The following is a 21,332-nucleotide window of genomic DNA, read 5'->3' as shown; positions in this document are numbered from 1 at the left end:
CGGAGCCCAGCAGGTCGAGGCTGCGGTGGCCTGGAGTGGCCACTGCACTCCAGTCTGGGCGACAGAGTGAGACTCCAACTCAAAAAAAAACATATCTGCGAGTTGAATAAATGAGAGTGAAGACAATGACGAGAAGATGCTGGTGCCCAGTGAACTCTTACATGACCAGCAGCAGCACAGAGGCAGAATCACAGTTCCTGGCTGGTGCCTGATTCCTTCCTTCAAGTCACAGAGAGTGACTATGACTCTAGGCAAACCAGGATTCCAGCAGTGGTTGACAAGTACCTTACACATATTGCTGCTGGAATTTCTATTTACCTTAAACTAATGATTCTTAAACACTGTTGCTTCCCTGACTAGTCAATTAGCAGAGGACAGTAGTCATGTCTGAGTTCTCTTCTAAACTCCCCTAGCAGGAGCACGATGTGTTACACACGGTGATCTGTGAATGGTTTGCAGAGAATCAGCTGAAGCTACATTACGCTCCAGTTATTGCCAGGAGCTCCTGCCGTGAGTGTGAATGGGCATTGCTGTGTTTTCCAGCATCTTCTGCGTTGGTCGTACATCCTATTCTCTGTTGACTTCTGGCTCTGTGTCCTGCTGTTGGAGGAAATCATTCTCGCATCACTTCTAAGGGAAAAGCAAAACAAAACAAACCGACCAAGCATAAGTTAGAGACCCGTTGCTCCCAAATCCCGTGGAGATGTGCCTGGTTTTGCTACTGGAAGATTTAAGGCACTTGGAGTAGCATAAATGGCAAGCCCCAACTTACGAGGTGAAGATTAAAGACCAGCTAATTCCTTCTTCTTTTACTAGATACCATACAAGGCAGATTCACTTTTATATTCAGAAGAAGTTGGGACGGTAAAAAGGAGATAATAGCTCTGTTAATGGGTCATTTTCTAATGCTTCAGAGTTATGTTTGCATGGATATTTTTTATATGTCATATATAGTGTATATCATATAGAATATATGTATTCATATATATGAATTACCAGGTGTTATGGTGACCACATATAATTAAAGAAAAATATTTTTGTCTCTCAAGAGAAGGTTTTTGCATGTAGACAACCCAACTCTTGGCTAGTGTTAGGGCTCAGAAACAGATTTCCTGAAATACGGTGATTTGATCATTTCAAATTCTCTCTACACCCCTCCCACCTCCCACTCCTCTCAGTCCTCCATCTCTCCTAAAGCCCAAGATGAAGGTGTCCTCTGAAGTTCCCTTCTCTGCCTGAGACTCTCCAAAGAAGAAAGCAGTGGCCTCTGATCCCTTTCCTGAGTTTTCATACTCTTAACCCACATTGCAAGGAGAAGTCGGTTAACATGCTTGGACAGACTTCTGTCACAAACCATTGTCTGCTCTGCATGCCCAACAGACTTTGTCCCAGGACACTGAATATTCTCAAGCCCATTTACTTCCTCTACACATAATTTGATATAGCCTTAAAATCATCTATACTTCCTCGTCTCCCTTTCTCCTAAAAAAATAATAAAAATAAATAAAAGAGGGTATATGCACACCTGTACCTCATTGTGTGGTGGGGTGGTCACTCTTTGATTCTTCCCCCCTACACACGTTAATAATGTATAAAACTTTTCTTCTCTTAATCTGCCTTTTGTCAGTTGATTTTCAGCAGAGGGAGGGGAAGCTTGCCCTTGGCTGCTACCCTAGCAACTTAAAGGATGACTCCTGTTAGGTTTGTTTATCCTAACGTTCAGATACTGTTTGCTTTTTCAAAGTGAAACAACATATTATAGAAAATCTGAGAAATACAAAACAAGTAGACATGAAGAAAAAACATGCACACATATAACCATAGTTAGATATATAGTTTTGCAGTGGTCTGAATGCTTGTGTTCCTCAAAATTCACATGTTGAAGCCTGACACCCAGTGTGGTGGTATTCGGAGATGGGGCTTTTGGGTGGTGATAAGGTCTTGAGGGTGGAGCTCTCCTGAAGGGGATTAGTGCCCTTATAAAAGAAGCCTGAGGGAGCTTGTTTGTCCTTCCGTCATGAGCAGGGAGAAGATGCCATCTATGAATCATTATTATTAAGTTCTTTTTTTGTTTTTTTTTTGAGTTGGAGTCTCACTTCATTGCCCAAGCTGGAGGGCAGTGGCACACTCATGGCCACTGCAAACTTGACCTGCTGGTCTCCGGTGATCCTTCCACCTCAGCCTTCCAAGTAGCCAGAACTACAGGTGCACGCTGCCACGCCCAGCTAATTTTTATTTATTTATTGTAGAGATGAAGTCTCACCAAGTTGCCCAGCCTGGCCTCCAACCCATGGGCTCAGGCAATTCACTCGCCTCGGCCTCCCAAAGTGCTGGGAAGACAGGCTGAGCCCTTGAGCCCAGCCTTTGAATCATAAAGTGGACCCTCACCTGACACCAAATCTGAGGGTGCCTTGAATTTGGACTTCTCAGTCTCCAGGATAGTGATAAATAATTTTTTGTTGTTTCTAAGTCACCCAGTCTATGGTATTTTGTTATAGCAGCCTAATGAACCAAGACACGTTTTTATTTTTATTGGGTAGTTTGACCTCTAACAGGGAAGTCAGACAGCAAGCAAACTTCTCTCAAGAAGGGAGCAGGAAAAAGTTGAGAAGTGCCATGGTAATGCCCCCTCTTCATCCTTTCAGCAACTTGCCCCTTTCTGGTGGGGGTTGGGCTTCTCCCTGCTCAAGGTCACAGCTGGTACTGCTTGGCAAGGTGACCTTTCCTATCACATACTTGCTGCAATCTGGAAACTCTACCAACCTCGTCACCACTGGAGACAGTGTTGGCTTCTGTGCTCCACCGGGCCTCAGTGGCTCAGTTGTCAGATAAACTCATGGCTTTCTTTTTGTCTTCCCAGACAGGAATTATTTCCCTGTATGACTGTGTCTTTAAGAGGAGCCTAGATTATAATCAGAAGTTGCATCGAGACGACAGAGAACATGCAAAAAGCCTGGGACTTCACGTTAATGAAGAGGTAATATTAACACAGGGTTAACAAGTTGCTTAACAGAGATGAACAAAAAGCACATGCAAGCAAACCTCATTTTTATTGCACTTTGCTTCACAGATAACGCATTTTTTTGAACAAATGTAAAATTTGTGGCAATCCTATTTTGAGCAAGTCTGTTGGCTTTTTTTTTCCTAATGGCACATACTCACTTTGTGTCTTTGTCAGCATTTTTAGCAATAAAGTATTTTTAAATTAAGGTATGTACTTTTTTTTTTTTGAGTTGGAGTCTCACTCTGTCGCCCAGACTGGAGTGCAGTGGCCGCTTCCGGCCACCGCAGCCTCGACCTGCTGGGCTCCGGCGATCCTTCCGCCTCAGCCTTCCGAGTAGCTGGAATTACAGGTATGCACTACCACGCCCGGCTGATGTTTTGATTTATTGTAGAGGTGAGGTCTCGCTGCCCAGGCGGGTCTCGAACCCGCGGGCTCAGGCAATCCACTCACCTCAGCATCCCAAAGGCACGGGATTACAGGCTGAGCCACCGAGCCCAGCTGGTATGTACTTTTAAAAAAATATATAATGCAGTATAGTGTAAACATCACTGTTATTAGCACTGGGAAACCATGAAAAATTGTGTGACTCGCTTTATTGTGATGGTCTGGAACCAAATCTGAAACATCTCTGAGTTGTGCTTGTACACGTGTGGATGTGTGTGTGTGTGTGTGTGTGTGTGTGTGTGTATGTGTATGTGTAGTGATGTGTTGCTTAACGACAGAGATTTGTTCTGAGAAATTCATCATGAGGCCATTTTGCCATTGAGTGAACATCGGAGAGTGTACTTACTCAAACCTAGGTGGTCTAGCCTATAGCTCTGGGTCTACACATCTAAATACTGTATGGCAGGCAATTATAATACAATGGCTTATATTTGTGTATCTAAACATTAAAAAGTACAATAAAAATACAGCATAGAAGATAAAAAATGGTCCACCTGTACAGAGCACTTACCATGCATGGAGCTTGCAGGCAGGCCTGGAGGTTTCTCTGGATGAGTCAGTGAGTGATGACAAGTGAATGAATGTGAGGACCTGGGGCATTACTGTACACAACTATAGATGTCATGAACACTGCACACAGCCTACACTGAATTTATTTTTAAAAATCTTTCTTCAATAGCTAATTAAACTTAGTTTATGATAATGCTTTTTACTTTATAAACTTGTTAATTTTTAAAACTTTTTGGCTTTGGTGATAACATTTGGCTTAAAACATAAACACATTGTACAGGTATACAAAAATATCTTCTTTAGATTTCCTATAAGCTTTTTTCTATTTTTTTTTTTTTTTTTACTTAATTCGTAAGCATTTTTGTTAAAGACAAAGACGCAAACACACACACTCGCCTAGGCCAACACAGGGTCAGGGCCATCAGTATCACTGCCTTCCACCTCCACATCTAGTCCCACAGGAAAGTCTCCAGGGGCAGTCATCTCCTATGATAGTAGTGCCTTCTCTGGAATACCTCCCACATAACCTGCCTGAGGTTGTTTTTTTAAAAGTTGAAGGAGTACAATCTAAAATAATAATAAAAAGTGTAGTATAGTAACTACATAAACTGGTAATGCTTTATGTCACTTTATTATCACTGTCAAGTATTATGTCCTGTACATAATTGTATGCTCCACTTTTATATGACTGGCATTATAGTAGGTTTGTTTACATCAGCATCACCACAAACACATGAGTAACACGTGCTATGATCACCACAAACACATGAGTAACACGTGCTATGATATCACAACAGTGATGATGCTGTTAGGTGATAGGAATTTCTCAACTCTGTTTAAACCTTATAAGCCAATGTCATATATGTAGCCTGTCGTTAACCAAAGCACCATTGTGTGGCACATGACTGTGCGTGTATATGTGTATGCACGTATATAGATATGCATGTGTGAACACATATGTGTATGTATGTGTATAATGGTATTTGTTTATGCTGTTTTTATGTATGTATGCCTGTTTGTGTGTACATGTGCATGTATATGTATATGTGTATGCACATATCTGTGTGCACGCGTGCATATTGCATGTGTTCATATGTGCGTGTATGTGTGCATGTGTGCACATGTATACGTTATATGTACGTGTGTCTATTTGCACACACACACATTGCATGTGTGCCTGTTCATATGTGCACGCATGTGTATGTATTGTATGTGTGTCAGTGCGTGCATATACATGTGTGTATATATGCATGTGTGGATATTGTGTGTACGTATGCATGTGTGTTCGTGTACGTGCATGCATGTCTGTGCATAGACACATATATATTTAATATAGTGTTCAGTTGCTTTCTGTCACTGTCTTTATGCCCTGTCTTCTCCACCTTACTGTGCTGAGAAGCTCAGGCTAAGCTATGATTGCATTTCCCTCTAGTCTGTCATGCCATTTGTATATTAATTTTTTCAAGTCTGTTTGGTTCTATGGAATTTAACAATTTAAGGAGAGCAAAACTAAACATTTCTCTTCAACACATTACACAAGTCTCTTCTTTACCTGAGTCCTGGCTATTGTAGTTCTTCTATGGATATTGACCTTCCAGGAATGGGGCTGCTCACACAAGAATCTTTCTCCCAAGTTTGGTTCCCAGGCCACCATCACCAGCACATGTAGTGCATTCCGAGCTGGTAGTGAAGTTGGTGTTTTTCTCATGAAAATCGCATGGCTTTTATTATATGTTTTATTATTATATCTTTAAGTGCCCCCCATGCACTACTAAGCACAAAGGGGAAAAGACGAAAGCCCTTGTTCTCTTAGAGCTGACGTTTCCACGAGGAGAGAGGAAAGTAAAAGGTAAAAAAATCATGAATGAATTCCAGGTAGCGATAAGTTGTACGCAGGAAAAGAGAACCACTTAAGCTGACAGGCAAAGTGAGAGGGATGAGGAGGGGGTTGGGGAGGGGCAGGGCCAAGAGATGGTGACCTCTGAGCCTGGACCTGGGTGGCGGGAAGGAACCTGAAGCAGCAGGAGTGAGGGAGGGACCAGGAAGGGCACATGGGCAGAGCAAGGTTCCAGAAGCTAGAAAGCGCTACTCTATGTGTTTGGAGACAGAGAGAGGCAGGGAAGGGAAGAAGGCAGGCAGGAGAAGGGCAGAGAGAGGAGGGGAGGGAGGGGAGAGAGGAAGGACATGAGTCTGGAGTCAAAGGGTGCCCGTTGCCCAGTGCAAGTCCTTGCCTTTTCCTCTGAACGACTTGAGGACATTGGAGGGTTCCAAACAGTGGCATGGGGTCTGACATAGCTTACGAGGTTCCCCGGCTTCTGTGTGGAGGCCACCCTCTTGGCCCACCTTGGTGGGACCCAGACTGACGCATGGCTCGGCTGTGCTGATGAACGCAGGCAGTGCTAAGTGCTCTGATAACCCTCACCAGGAACAGGAAAGGCCGGTTGGAGTGCTGACATCTTCTGTGTATGGCAAGCGCATCAACCAGCCCATTGAGGCCCTGAACCGGGACCACGGCCGCGCCAACCACGTCCAGGCTGACTTCTACAGGAAGAATGACATCCCCAGCCTCAAAGCACCCGGCTTTGGGCACATCACTCCAGCCTGAAGCCATCCCTGTGGCCCGTGGAGCACGTCGGGTGTGCCGCTGGCAGCTGAGAGTGCCCAGAGCCTTATTTCCCCTTTCCACAACATCTAGTAGCTGTAGTAAGGTCTTTGCTGCATCTTGACTGTGGGAAGGGTGAACAGACCAGCAGCTTTCTCTCAGGCTGTCTTGGTTAAGAACCTGGCCAACCTCCTTTAATACCTCTTAGGACTATCTAGTGTGATGATTTTCACCTGGAATTATTTAGGATTAAATGATCCTGGAGACTAATTCACTGTGAGCACCTGAATAAAATGAACACTTTATTCCCACTTGATGAAGGCTAGGTTGGTTTTTGTTCACTGGCTGTCTACATTTGCAGGATTCCTGGGGGAGGTGGGGTGGTCATGGGAGGGGGATGCAGTTATTTCATTGTTTTTTTTTTGAGTCAGGGGTCTCACCATGTTGCCCAGGCTGGAGTGCAGTGGCACAATCACAGCTCACTTCAACCTCAAACTCCTGGGCTCAGGCAATCCTCTTGCCTCAGATGCCCAAGTAGCTGGGACTACAGGCATGTGCCACCACATCCAGCTCATGTTTTGATTTTTTTGTGGAGATGAGGTCTTGCTATGTTTCCCAGGCTTGTCTTGAACTCCTGGGCTCAAGCCATCCTCCCTCCTTGGCTTCCCAAAGTGTTGGGATTACTGGTGTGAGCCACTGTGCCTCCCTAGTACTTTACTTAGCAGTTGTGGGAACAGCTATTGCCTGATCGCACAAACAACACTTCCATGTTTCTTTCTCCAAGAGAAGATATGATGGAGATTGCCCTTTGGCTATTTGAACTCCAGACACTACATTTTTTGTATTTTCAGAGATCTGAGCCAAAGAGAACAGAATTTTGCACAATTGGGAATAAAAACCCTAGTAAGAACGGATGGCCTCAGTAGCCAGCAATACTCGCTGGCACTCCTCAAGGGAGAGGCAGCCGAAGGTCATGAGGGGAGCCTGAACTTGGTGTTGGTTGTACACACGTGGGTAAAATTCCCGTGGTGCAATTTCTCTCTGTGTGGTCTAGGGAAAAACATTTCATCTATTGGAGCCAATATTTTCTCATCTTTATAATAAAATTTTCAAACCTAGAAGAGTTTGTGTGGAAACCAGTGAGTTACCAGAATGTAGTCATAACCCAGGCACAATATGCCACTCCAGCTCCAAGTAATCACCCCTTTGTGACTTTAAGCAGTCTTCTTTTGGGAAGCAACCCCTTTTAATCTAAGCTGGAAATGTTTACTTTGGAGATAATTTGAAACTTACCCAACTATTAAGATACCAACTATATTTCAAATGAATGGATCTCTTGGAAGATATCATTTTTTATCTAACATGATTAAATTTCCCACAGTTTAGCTGAAGATGGGCAGGCGACCTAGGTATCATCAATGCCAATTCCTCCACCACTGGTTTTAGAGGACGCTGTACAAATAAATGACACTGAGTTACTGGCAATTTCAAGGTTGAATGATTCCTAAATATTTATTTTTTTAAAACATTTTTTTCAATAGAGGTGCCTTTTATTTTTTCAAATAAAGGCAATAGTTTATTTGAAATGCCTTTGAGTGCATTATACCATATTTATAATAACATAATAGAAAATATATAAAGTTTGGGTTATAGAAATATTTATAAAGTATTCTTTATTCAGTCTTGATTTCAACAGAGACAAGGCATCTGTAAGTGTCTGCGATAAATTGATGTCCAACTCAAATGTTTTCATTTACTTTAAGTTAGACCTTACTCCCTTCACTTTCTGCTAAATGCTTACTTTCAAAACACAAGGCTGGAGTCAGGTGAGGTTTCAAAAGATCTCACATTTGTTAGGCAGTAAAGGAAAATTAAGTGTGTTCCTCTTGGTATCACAACACTTACAATTTAAAGCCAATACATGAATGCCAGTTAGAGTCATCTTATAAAAGAGAACAGATTCTTATATTAATGGGTTGCGTTTTATCAAATTTCTGCTGGTGGTTCATGATGTCTCGTGATCATTCATTATATGCAGAGTGAAGAAAAGCCAGATGGTTGCTGCCTTTAGGAAAAGCACAAGCACACTGAGTTGCAAAAAAAGAATAACACAGAGGATTGATGACAAAAAGACATTGCTAAACAGATATGCTAAAATACAGGGGTTTTAAGGGGACTGGACTCAAGGCATTTTTCACGAGAGAAGGCTTCCTGGAAGACTTAAAGGTTGAGGAGAACCTTGAGGTGGGATCTTTACTTGATACCAGTGGTACTGGGGTCTGGGCTCATGGAGGTGTACTTCAAGTCTCTGGTTGGTACTTTTGCTTACAGGGATGTTTTTAGTTGCTCAGAGCTTAAGGAGCTTCCACCAGGAGCTCTTTTCAGATGCCAAAGAGCGAACAGCTTTCTATTCTAGCCTGGCTTCAACCACAAATCAGCTGTGGAACTCTGAACACATGCCTGGATTTCTCTGCACCTGCTTCCTTGTTTGTAAAATGCAGGAGTTTCAAGCTTCACCATGGATCAGAATGACCTGGAGGATCCGTTAGCTAAAACAGTGATCATCGGGACCTTGGGCCTGGAGGATTTCTGATTCAGGATTCTCTTCCTCTGGGTTGGGACCTGATAATTTTCCTTCCTTCCTTCCTTCCTCCCTCCCTCCCTTCGTTCCTTCCTTCCTCCCTCCCTCCCTTCTTTCCTCCCTTCCTTCTTCCTTCCTTCCTTCCCTCCCTCTCTCCATTCCTTCCTTCCGTCCCTCCCTTCCTTCTTTCCTTCCTTACTCCTTCCCTCCAACCCTCCTTCCTTCGTTCCTCCTCCTCTCCCTCCGTCTCTCCTTCCTTCCTTCCTCTCTCCTTCTCTCTCTTCCTTCCTTCCTCCTCTCCCTTCCTCCCTCTCTTCCTTTTCTTCCTTTCTCTTTCTTCCTTCCTTCCTCCTTCTCTTCCACCTTCCTTTCTCCTTCTCTCCCTCCCTCCTTCTCTCCTTCCTTTCTTTTCTTCCATTCTTTCTCTTTTCCTTCTTTCCTTCCTTCCTCCTTCTCTCCCTCCCTCCCTTCTTTCTTCTTTTTTCTCTCCCTCCCTTTCCTTCCTTCCTTCCTCCTTCCCTCTCACCCTCCTTCCTTCCTTCCTTTCTTCTTTCCTTCCTTCCTTCCTCCTTCCCTCCCACCTTCCTTCCTTCCACTCTCGCTTTCTCTTTCTTTTCCTTCCTTCCTTTCATTTTCTCTTCTTTCCTTCCTTTCTTCCTTCTTCTCCTCCCACCCTCCTTCCTTTCTCTCTTTCCTTTTTCCTTTTCTTTCCTTTCCTTCCTTTCTTCCTCCTTCCCCCCTCCCCTTTCCTCTTATTGAGTTGAGGTCTCCCTCTGTCAAGCAGGCTGGAATGCAGTGGTGTGATTGCAGCTCACCACAGCCTTGACCTCCCAAGTAGCTGGGACTACAGGCACATGCTATCATACCAGCTAATTTTCATTTTTTATTTTTTGCTATTATTTTTTATTAAGTCTTGCTATGATGTCTAGGCTGGTCTTCACCTCCGAGGCTCAAGGAATCCTCCTACCTCAGACTCCCAAAGTGCTGGGATTACAGGCATGAGCCACCATGCCCGTTTGCATTTCTGACAAATTTCCAGATAACACCAAGGCTGCTGGCCTGGGATCACACTTGGAGAGGCCTGTCTGTGCACAGAGCTTTGCACAGTAGACTCTGACAGCGACTCCGATTGCTTTTGAAAATCTATTGTTTGGTGATGCAGCTTTGGGAAATATTCTCCTTTTGAGTTGTTTGTACCACAAATCCAAGTTCAGCGCATGGACGTGGGGGAGATGGAGGGACTGTGTTTATGAGAACTTGGTGAATCACCCAACTGTGAGTGTGCACCCAGGGCAGGTGCCCGACAGCAACCTGAGGGTGAAAAAGGTACGAAGTGAAGAAGGCAGAATCCACCGGGCACCCCGGCTGGTCATCCTTATGAATCACACTTGAGGCCACTTTGAGCTCACTGAAACTCTACGGCATTCCAGGTCTTTCAGTTAGAGTGAACATAAATGCCCTTAAAATATTGCTCTTGCTTTAACCACTTTTTTTTTGAAGACTTAGGTATATTAAGGCCAATGCTGAGTTGTGATTACAGGATCAAAAAATTCCTGATTGAGGCAGAAAATGAAGCAAGTTATGCTACTGTGTGATTCAGGACAGGTATTCCTTTTTTTTTTTTTTTTTTGAGACAGGCTCTCGCTCTCTTGCCCAGGTTGGAGTGCAGTGGCATGATCATGGCTCACTGCAGCCTTGAATGCCTGGGCTCAAGAGATCCTCCTGCCTCAGTCTCTCAAGTACGTGGGACTACAGGCGTGTATTAACATGCCTAGCTAATTTTCCTGAAGACCAGGTCTGGCTATGTTGCCCAGGCTGGTCTCAAGTCATTCTCTTGCCTCGGCCTCCTAAAGTGCTGAGATTAAAAGTGTGACAGTCATTAGTTTCAATAAGTGCTTTTAACTGGGTATGACTCAAAATCCTAGCACAGTAGCTGTGTCCGTGCTGTGAATGTACCAGCAGCAGGGAGTGCCCTGTCCCCGCACGTGCCAGGCTCTCTCGGGGTCACTAGCTCATTTAATCACAACCGGATCCCATGAGCTACCAATGCGGAAAATACTCCTCTAAGAGGAGTTAAGAGATATGTTCAAAGTCACACAGCTAATAAAAATCAGCCAGGAATCCAACTGGGGAACTTGTGCTTCAAGTCTAAATTCCCATCACTAAGAGATCACCTGGGTTCTCTACCTCTTACAGATGCCTGCCGTGAGCTAGAAACAGAAACGAAGTCTGCTTAACCGGGCTGTTATTTGTAGTTTTGCATCTAAACATTAGATTAGCACAATGGCTCTACTTTTCACCATTGGGCAAACTGGGATTTCTTTATATTAAAATTAAAAAGAAATAAACAACTTAAGTGTTGGATTTACAAGAATGAATTCTTCCAGGTCTCCTGTCTTTAAAACACACATTGTCTCTGTGGCTTCTTCACCCTCCTCAGACGTAATAAGCCAGCTGAGGGGCCCAGAACCTCTCTCTGGTAGTTCACACTATTGTTATGCTGACTTACATAGCTGATTCCAAATCATCCTTGTCCAGCCTGTGTCTGGTAGCTCTAGCAAAGCCCGTAGACAAGAGCATAGTGGACAGAGGAGGGGGCCTTTTGCTTGTAGAGGATCTTTTTACTATTAAAATAGTTTTATCCCTAAAAATGTCCTCTAGAAATGCTAACATCAAAATCAGTCTACTGGACCCGTTGAGCACGCTTGCCTGCTTTCCAGAAAGCTGTATAAACAAACACCTGCATCACACACTTTGCCCCGATCTGAATTACTCAAGAATAGCTCGACATTGGCTTCTGGGGAACACTTTCTGAAACGACTGTGTCAAAGGGAGAATGGATGGAAAACAAACTTTAATTCTGGAGCAAACCACAGGGAAAGGAAAATAAAAGATACAGGCACTATAAATCAAAGTACATAAAACTTTTAATGAATTAACCTTACAAAAGACAAATGGCATCAAAACATCAGACGAGTTTGGTACAAAACTGGTCCTAGGCTGTGAGAACTAATTCTGGTGCTGGCGTGAGACACACAGAGTAGAGGGACAAGAGCCATGGGTCCCCACAGGGGCCCTTGGACACCACTGGCAATGAGACACGTGGGTGAGCACAGACTCCATGTGGGGCGACAGAATCAATTGATTCACAAACACTGTGGGTTTGAATATCGGACGGGCGGATGCAGTTGGCGAGCTACCATATTTTCCAGAAAAGAACATGCACCAGAAGATAATATACACCCCCTAGTTTTATTGCCATAAGAATTTGTGTTTGTTTCACCTCCCTTCTCTCCGTGAACTCTCCGAAGGCGTTTCTTCCACATCGCACGCTCCTTTTTCCTTTTGCTTAGGAGTAAGCACAGTGCAAGTGGCAGAACAATCCGGGCACACGGCAGACACCCAATGGTATGCCACTGGGTCACGGGAACTAGTCTGCAAAGGCTCCAGAGGACGCAACAGAGCACACACATCAAGAACGAGGGACAAAAGTTGCAGTCAGAAAGTGCGTGGTACCTTCCTGAACATACGAAGCCGCCTCTTCAGGACGCCAGGTTGCTCTGCGAAACCGACCTTGACATTTCCGTGTTCACGAAGTATGTCTTCAGGTCACCCTTCCCCTTCACGTTGATGATCCCGCGACATGTGCACGAGTATCCTAGCGTCTGCAGGATCAAGCTGGTTTCCTCAGTAACCTGGAAGCCGCGTGAGCAAGGAGAAATGTGTTTAGTGCTTAGGCTGCTACAACCCATTTTACTACAAGCATGGAGTCAAGAAAAGCGTCATGCTCTTTGACCCAGTAATTCCACTCTTGAGAAGTAAACAGAAAGGGAGAATAATCCAAGGGAAGAAAAGTTTTTAAAGGATAGTATTGCTTAATTCAGTGCTGTAATAGCGAAAAACAGGACACAGCTTTAAATTCCATAAATCTCCAGGGTTAAGTTAACTATGGTGTTAGCATGATCAATATGGATGATACAATGGAGTAATGTTGAGTTGTTTCATCCAGTCTCCAAAAAGAAAACAAAAATTGAGCCTGCATCCAGGCTATGAGTTCAACCATGTAAAATTATCTACTTACATATGAGAGAACTAGGGGAAAAAAAGAATGGCAAGTTGATGTTTACAAATTATCATAAATGTCATTTCAGGAAATAAGATAACTATTCATAATAGATGTTACTATAAGTGGGAGAAACACCCTGAGAAGAAGCAACATCCATCCCCATAAATGGTCACGTTGTTCAGGTTGGATGCATGTCTACAAAGTGGCCTAAAACTAAAAGAACAGTAGGAATTCACATAGATGTTAGCACAAGTATGGTAGTCTCTGTCTTAAAAGTTTCCTCACTTTACTGCATTGACACAGGATGCCCTCCCTGCACCCTGCCAATGTGACAAGGCCCCTTCTTTCCTGCCATTGCATCACAAGGCAAGGATCCCGGTTATTGAGTCACATCCAGGGAGTGTACATTAGTACAACCTCTGTGGAAAACAGTGTGGCGATTCCTAAAAGATCTAAAAATCTACCTTCCATATGACCCAGCTATTCCCCTTCTGGGAATATACCCACAGGATCTCAAATCATTCTACAAAAAAGATACCTGTGCACGCATGTTGATTGCACAGGTCCCCCGTCCCCTTCACATTGATGATCCCGCGACATGTGCATGAGTATCCTAGCGTCTGCACAATAGGAAAAACATGGAGCCAACTGTGCTGCCCATCAAAAATGAACTGGATTTTTAAAATGTGGTATAGTGGAATATTACACAACTATAAAGAAGGACAAAATTATAGACTTCACGGCAACTTGGATGGATTTAGAGCCTATCATTCTCAACGACCTATCACAAAAACAAAGACATGAGTATCCCATGTTCTCACTCATAAGCGGACCCTGAACATTTATCATAATACTACATGAAAGATATTGGTAGTAGCAGATCACTTTCAGGGGAGGGAAAGAGGGGCCACATAATATCAATAAGGGTACCCGATCTTAATCCAGGCAAAGTGAGGACCCATGGGAGGCCCAAACTTCACCTGTACAATATCCACTTATTTAACTAATCCTGAACATTACCCCACATCTTAAAATAAAAGATAATAATAAAAAAAGAGATGGCAAGGAAAGTCCTGGCTGGGACAGCCCCGGTATCCCGGTGGAGACGCATTGTCCTGCACGTCACCATGCGCTTAAGCGTGTGACGTGCTTTCCTTGGGAGACCGTGTCTGGACTGTGCTAAGGATCTGTCTGTCTGCTTGAGTGTAGAAAGAACTGCAAAAGGCATTTTCTCAAGCAAAGTATGGATCCGGTGCACGGGCACAGCCTAAGGACAGGGCCTCAGCTACTAATGCGAGGGAAGATGCCCATCTGTAATTTGGTCTCCTCTCCAGGTTCCCCCAGAAGGTATCTGGGTTGGTAGGAAGGGAAGGAGTTGTCTCCCAGAAAGCCTTGGTGATGCTGTTTTGGAACCATGTAATAAAGGAACGGAGAAGGAATATTCTCCCGCTTCATCAGAGAAGTCCATCTGGTGTGATTGCGCAAGGGCACCTGTGAGACCCTGGCCACCTCAGATATGTGGGTGACACGCCTGTGCCAGATGGGTTTGGCTCCCCTGGGTAGCCTGTGACCCATATAGCAGTGCTATGACAGAATTTTGGTTTTGGTGTGGCCCGGCTGATGCTGTGGTAGGGGCCGTGGTGGGGTCTGTACCAACAGCAAGGAGCCAGCCTCCTCAAGCTAGGAGACTGAGAGAGGCCTCGGGGGCAAGTACCATCATGGGGCAGAGGCAAGAAGTGAATCAAAACCATTGGGGCACTGTGCCTATGAGAACCCAGGACAGTGTTCAGGGATGCCCAGAAACAAGGTGAAGTCTGCCATGGAAAGATCTCAAGGACAGGCTATGGGAAGTTCTAAAAGCCCAGGGGCCAACGTGTGGATCCTTGGGGCCTCTAATGAGCAAAGCAGGAAGGAAAAGGGGGACACAGGTCCCACAGCTCATATCTTGCATCTCTGGCTGGGCCCAAGTCCTGTGGGGAGGACGGAATAGCCCAGGAAGAGCCTTGGGTGATAGATGAGAACTGAGAAAAGATGGAGAAAACCAAGGAACACAGATTACAAACATTTTCTTGTGATCAGAGATCTTGGGGGTAGGGAGAATTCGCAAATGCTACAGGCATAAGACTTGTGACCTTACACAGAGAACAAACACATCTTTTGACATTTTGGAGGTTAACTGTTCGGTTGAGATGTTCATAGATGTGGTGTCACTAGTATTTTTGAACTATCCATTGGTGTTTATAACACCAGCCACTAACTGATGAGTTTCGCATGATTGACATGAAATAGAAAGACAAGCTGTCAACCTTGATTCACACCCAGGGGCTATTCTAGGAGAAGCCTGACTGGGGTGCCAAGTGGCTTTCTATTCTTTGGGCTTCCAGGCTAGAAAGCACCCTAGAAGCTTAATGTGCTTCAGTAAAAACAACCTGTTCTTCGGGCCCTGGAGAAGGTTTTTTTTTTTTTTTTTTTTTTTTGAGTTGGAGTCTCACTCTATCACCCAGACTGGAGTGCAGTGGCTGCTCCCGGCCACCGCAGCCTCGACCTGCTGGGCTCCGACGATCCTTCTGCCTCAGCCTTCCAAGTAGCTGGAACTACAGGTGTGCGCTACCACGCCCGGCTAATTTTTTGATTTATTGTAGAGATGAGGTCTCACCAAGTTGCCCAGGTGGGTCTCGAACTCGCGGGTTCAGGCAATTCACTCACCTCAGCCTCCCAAAGCTCGGGATTAGTTTTTAATGGTCCCAGGCATCATTCTTTATTTTTTCTGGCACCTCACTACTTATATTTGCACATAAACGGAAATAAGAGCTTACTGGAGTGAGTGAACCATACCATCAAAAGAAGAAAACCCACTCAGATGGGGATCTTCCAGCTGCTGCCCTAAGTGAGCACACATGTGCAAACATGGTGCACTTCCGGCAGGCAGAAACCTGTCTTCTTTCCAGGCCACGTGGCTGAACTGCATTAAGTCACATGGAGTTTTATGGTGCCCAATATCCTCTTAGAGAAACATATGAGCTCAAACTCATTATAAACGAACTGTAGGATTTATGATCAGCAGGAGGGAGAGCTCTCCACGATCTGCCTCTTAAATTGCTTTTGATACTTACCCCAAGCCGGAAAGCTGCTTGGGGAGGTGGAAAGCATAATACAAAATACCATCCACCTTCTGAATATTTTGAGTGTGTGGTGGGAACATGGCTTGGCCCACTGGAGGGAAAGTGCATCCTTGGTAGGGGCATGCCTCTCTCCCTGGCCAAAGAGAAGACCTCTAAGTTGTTCGGAATTGCTAGGGCATCGCTGATCATTGAGAGTGGCTACTTACATGCATGCAGAAAGTCCTGGAAGCCTTGGTGCCATCAGGACATGATTAGACTAGGCTGCCAAGATGGCCCACCATTCCTGTTCTGGGTGGACAACGAGGCACTCTCCGTACATGATGACAGCAGCTCCAGCCCACTCTCAGAGGACCCCCATCTCGCAGCCTACCAGCGAGAGGAGAGGTGCCCGAAGTAGGTGTTGAGAGCTCACTCCAAGTTGGATCTGGTGAGCAGACCCTTGGCAGTGGCCAAGTTGGCGGGAACACTTCCGCCCTGCCTCTCATTGCTTTTCTTTTTTTAATCGCTGCCTTCTCTTTGCTAGACTTTTGCTTACTTTGGAGCAAGTGTTGACTGACTCATGATCAGAGTAGAAGAAAGCAAACACTTAGAAGTAATGTCTGTGGCTGGGTGCGGAGGCTCAAACCTGTAATCCCAGCACTTTGGGGGGCCAAGGTGAGAGGATTGCCTGAGCCCATGGTTTGAAAACAGTCTGGGCAACTTTGTGAGACCTCAATTCTATAATAAATCTAAAAATTAGCCAGGCATGCATGTAGTGCTCGCCTGTAGTTCCAGCTACTTGGAAGGCTGAGGCAAAAGGATTGCCTGAGCCCAGGTTGATGCTGGGGCTGAGGTGGCTGCCAGTGTGGTATGGCACTCCAGCCTGGGCGACGGAGTGGGAGGAGTGGGGGGAGGAGGAGGAGGAGGAGGAGAAGAAGAGGAGGAGATGTCTGTTTCATTTCCCACAAAAAATTAACAATATCATTTAGAAAGGCCCCATAAATAGAAACATCTTGGGATGGATGAGGTGCAGTAAATACGAAAGGCAGGTGAGTAAGTAGAGGTTTAATAAAAGATCATTCTTCCTCTTTTTTTTTTTTTTGAGTTGGAGTCTCACTGTGTCACCCAGATTAGAGTGCAGTGGCATGCTTATGGACACCACAGCCTTGAACTGCTGGGCTCAGGCAATCCTTCTGCCTCAGTCTTCCAAGTAGCTGGAACTACAGGTGTGCGCCATGATGCCTGGCTAAGTTTTTTGATTTGTTGTAGAGATGAGGTCTCGCCAAGATGCCCAGGCTGATCTCAAATCCCCGGGCTCAGGCGATCCTCCCACCTCGGCCTCCCAAAGTGCTGAGATGACAGGCTTGAGCCACCGCGCCTGGCAAAGATCCATTCTTGATGGCACTGGAGGGGGTAATCTTTTATAGAAGTTAAGGACTGTATATCTCTATCATAATTTTGGAAGGCAAGGCTATCTGAGGTCTTGGCAAAGTTGTGGCACACACTAAGGAACTCATCAAAATCCTTGAAGGGAACAACCATGACAAAGCCCATTATGTGTGTCCAGTGATTTTCATACACATTTGCCATTTAGCAGGAATCTATCTTCCTGAATGCAAAAAAAAAAAAAAAATATGGACTGAAATGAGAAACCACTGCTTTCTGAGGGTGAGGCAAATAGAAAGTTCAACAGAGACACACACATGCGCGCGGACACACACACACACACACACACACACACACACACACACACACACACACACGAAGAACTCAGTCCTTCTCTATGGGTGTATCTGGCTCCATGCCCAAACAGGTGCTTGTTGTGCCTGACTGCTGGTGATCAGCTCACCGATTAAGGTGGATTGAATTTCAGTCATTTCTAGTTAGTGAAACTAGAATTCTGAAGACAGCAAGTAAGGACCATAAAACCCAGATACCTCCAGACTCTTCACAGAAACATCTTCTGTATTACTAGATGGATTTGTGCCTCTGAGGACAACAGATAGCAAACTGCTGTCATGTGTCACTACAATGGCAGGCTTCAGGATGACTTCTTTAGCATAATAATGGTAGGAATGAATCAGATGCTACAATTATTCACAACACATGAAGTGAATTTGCATGGGGGGATGGAGGATGAGAATAAAAAAGATAATTACAAAAAAAAACGATAGTTGGGCGTGGTGACTCATGCCTATAATACCAGCACTTTGGGAGGTGGAGGTGAGAGGATGGCCTGAGCCCACAGGTTGGAGATCAGCCTGGACAACTTGGCGAGATCTCGTCTCTACAATAAATCAAAAAATTTAGCCAAGTGTGGTGGTGCGTGCCTGTGGTTCCAGCTACTTGGAAGGCTGAGGTGGAAGGATCAACTGAGCACAGCAGGTCAAGGCTGTGGTGACCTTGAGCGTACCACTGCCCTCCAGCCTGGGTGACAGAGTGAGACTCTGACTCAAATAAATACATAAATAAATAAATAAAATAAAATAAAATAAAAAATAAATAAAAATTTTTAGAAATCTCTAATCATAGTTGAAGCAAAATTTCCAAATCATGGCACAAAATTCCCAAATCGTGATACACCAAAGTCTTGGGAACATGTTTGCCATTCCACGTATATCATCCCAAAGTATGAAATAATGTGGGTTAAAAATGTAACAACATGCACCCCCTTGTTTTTCCTTATTCTTTCCTTAGGCGGGTTCACCTTTTTTCTTCTAGACCACAGCTTCCTGTTTCCACCCCTGCTCTCTTCTCTCTTAATTTTTTCCCCATGAATGTCCTCCTTGTCTTCGAGCACATTCTTTAGCCACGCCCTTCCGTACTCTTCCCCCACCTTCACCAAGGAAGCCTCACACAACTTTCATTCTCACCTGTTCCCTCTCACTGCGCTCTTCCTGCAGGCATTGACCATGTTCAGGATGCATCATGATAGCATCCTTAAACTCACTTCCCCTGCTGCTCTATCCGCTCCCTTCCCATCTCCCGAAACGATGGTTCCACTGCTGTTCCCGGTTCTACATTCTAACTCCGGCTCTCACAGACTGTGGTTCAGAAATCCCATCCTTCAAGCCTTCTCTTGTCCCACAGGCCACTGAAGTCTTCCCCCTGGGGCGTGATCACATGTGCTGGGACACCACCGTGACTACTGATGGGTAACTGTGGTCCCCAAGAGAGTATGCTCGATACAGGGCTGCATTAAGTCTGACTTGCCCACTTTCTAGATCTAGTCACACTGATTAGTTACCACACGGGTGAAGGAATCAAAGAACAGACATGACTGGACAGAGTTACCCTCTTGGCAGCCTCCCTCCTTCCTCCGAATTCTTCCTAGATTCATTGTTCCATCCAGGACTGACCACCGCTCTACTGCACCACAGGGTATAGTTTCAGCAGCGTCTAACAACAGGTTTTTTTCCTATTATATTTTCAGTGATTTTGAATACTCTTTCAATAGAATATTACTAGTGCTCTTGTAATATACTTACTTTAACCATGGCTGTACTTGACTTAATGAGCAATGGGAATATTAACACAAAATACTTTTACTTGTCTCCACTCATGGCTTTGAACTTGCCAGTCATCTGCTTGCTGTTCCTTGGGCAGTTTTCAGAGCTGCCACTCACATCGACTGACTGTTTAATCTCCTGCCTCTCCCCAGGCTTCTCCTTCTCCTCCTCCCAATTCAGCTCCCTGAGATAGGAAGATGTGTGTGTGTGTGCACGGGAGGGTTATACCTGGTTCTGGTCACGGGTTCCCTACCCCTTGCAAAGCTCTATCAAGGTGTTGGGGCTGGCAGAAGGAATGGGAAAGGAGGATCCCTGTGGTTAGTGCTCAGAGCTATGCGACCACTATGCTGGTTGTTGTTGGATCACTTGTTTTCACAAATGCAATAGCCTTTATATTACTGGAATTTTGTTGTTGTCTTTAACAGTCAATGAAACAAACTAACTTTTTCTCCATAAAAAGATTTAAGTTTCAAAGTTTACTGTTTTTTGCTTTAATTTATGGTTATCATTATTATGCTTATTTATGGTTTCTAAGAGAACAGACATGGCCCTTGGCAGCAGGGCGGTGGACTGTGTTACCTGTATTTTGTCCAGGACTCCGGTGCTGTCCATCCTACTGGCCACATTGACGGTGTTGCCCCAGATATCATATTGCGGCTTCTGAGCTCCAATCACACCAGCGATTACAGGCCCGTGGTTAATACCTGTGCCATATCAGAGCTGGGTTAACAAGGTTCAAATTATGTCAAGTCTGAAACACAAAGGTTTTATAAGACCATTCTTGAATTACCACCGTTAAACAAGCATTAGTTCAGCTCATGGAATTCTAATCCAAAGAAACATCATTCCTTTATCATCTCAAAAATGTTTAAATATTTGTTTGTCCTTTTTTTGTCTTCTAGATCTTGATTCATGTTTATATGTCCATTTATCATTATAAAATCATGGCATCAAGTTGGTATGCTTTAAAAAATTAAATAGAATACAATTGTCTCTCCTATGTTGCTAGATACTTTGAGGCAAGAGATGATTATTACACTATGTTCCCCTAGTCTTAGAGTTAATTTTGAAATAAACACACTTCTTATTTCAAATGGCCACACTGTATGGTCATTCTGCCTCCGTTAGGCTTTGGAGTTCCCTCCAATGTTTTGCTGAAACAACCACCTCAACCACAACCACTGCAGAAACACTAGCTAGCACTCTCAACCTCCATGGGTTATTTAAATGCTTTACAGATCAATATACACTGTCCTCTAATTTTCACAGCATTCTGGCAAGGCAGCAGAGGGAGGCATCATCAGACAGGAAGCAGGTGGCAGAGGTGGGACCCAAAGGCAGGCGGTTGGCTCCACAGTCCCTGCTCTTAACCACTCCCCCCAACCCCCACAGGCTTCTGTGGACATGGCTGCTTCCCATTTTTAGGGTCGCTGCTTTTGATAACGTCCCTCTAGCAAGTTTATTGACCCCAAGAGGAACGTGTTCACGTTCATGGTGGTGATACTTATTGCGAAA

General features: G+C 44.6%; 2 protein-coding genes across 2 annotated transcripts in view; one reads left to right on the top strand and one right to left on the bottom strand.

Annotated features, from left to right (window-relative positions):
- The window catches only part of CUNH5orf49 (chromosome unknown C5orf49 homolog), a 28,908-nt gene extending 22,056 nt beyond the window's left edge, over window positions 1-6,852 (top strand). Inside the window, exons 2-3 of the mRNA XM_008051508.1 lie at window positions 2,861-2,977; window positions 6,384-6,852. Of these exons, the coding sequence (XP_008049699.1) occupies window positions 2,861-2,977; window positions 6,384-6,563 (297 nt within the window). The 3' untranslated portion in view covers window positions 6,564-6,852. The remainder of the gene's footprint in view (window positions 1-2,860; window positions 2,978-6,383) is intronic.
- Window positions 6,853-12,050: 5,198 nt separating this feature from the next.
- Window positions 12,051-21,332, bottom strand: part of ADCY2 (adenylate cyclase 2) — a 314,510-nt gene continuing 305,228 nt past the window's right edge. The window contains exons 22-23 of the mRNA XM_008051507.1: window positions 20,397-20,521; window positions 12,051-12,836 (exon numbers count right to left, since the gene is read on the bottom strand). Of these exons, the coding sequence (XP_008049698.1) occupies window positions 12,684-12,836; window positions 20,397-20,521 (278 nt within the window). The 3' untranslated portion in view covers window positions 12,051-12,683. The remainder of the gene's footprint in view (window positions 12,837-20,396; window positions 20,522-21,332) is intronic.

The sequence above is a fragment of the Carlito syrichta genome, unplaced genomic scaffold, assembly GCF_000164805.1.
Source record: "Carlito syrichta isolate Samal-C Ts95f unplaced genomic scaffold, Tarsius_syrichta-2.0.1 Scaffold180901, whole genome shotgun sequence".
NCBI lineage: Eukaryota > Metazoa > Chordata > Mammalia > Primates > Tarsiidae > Carlito > Carlito syrichta.
This window is presented reverse-complemented; position numbering and strand designations above follow the sequence as displayed.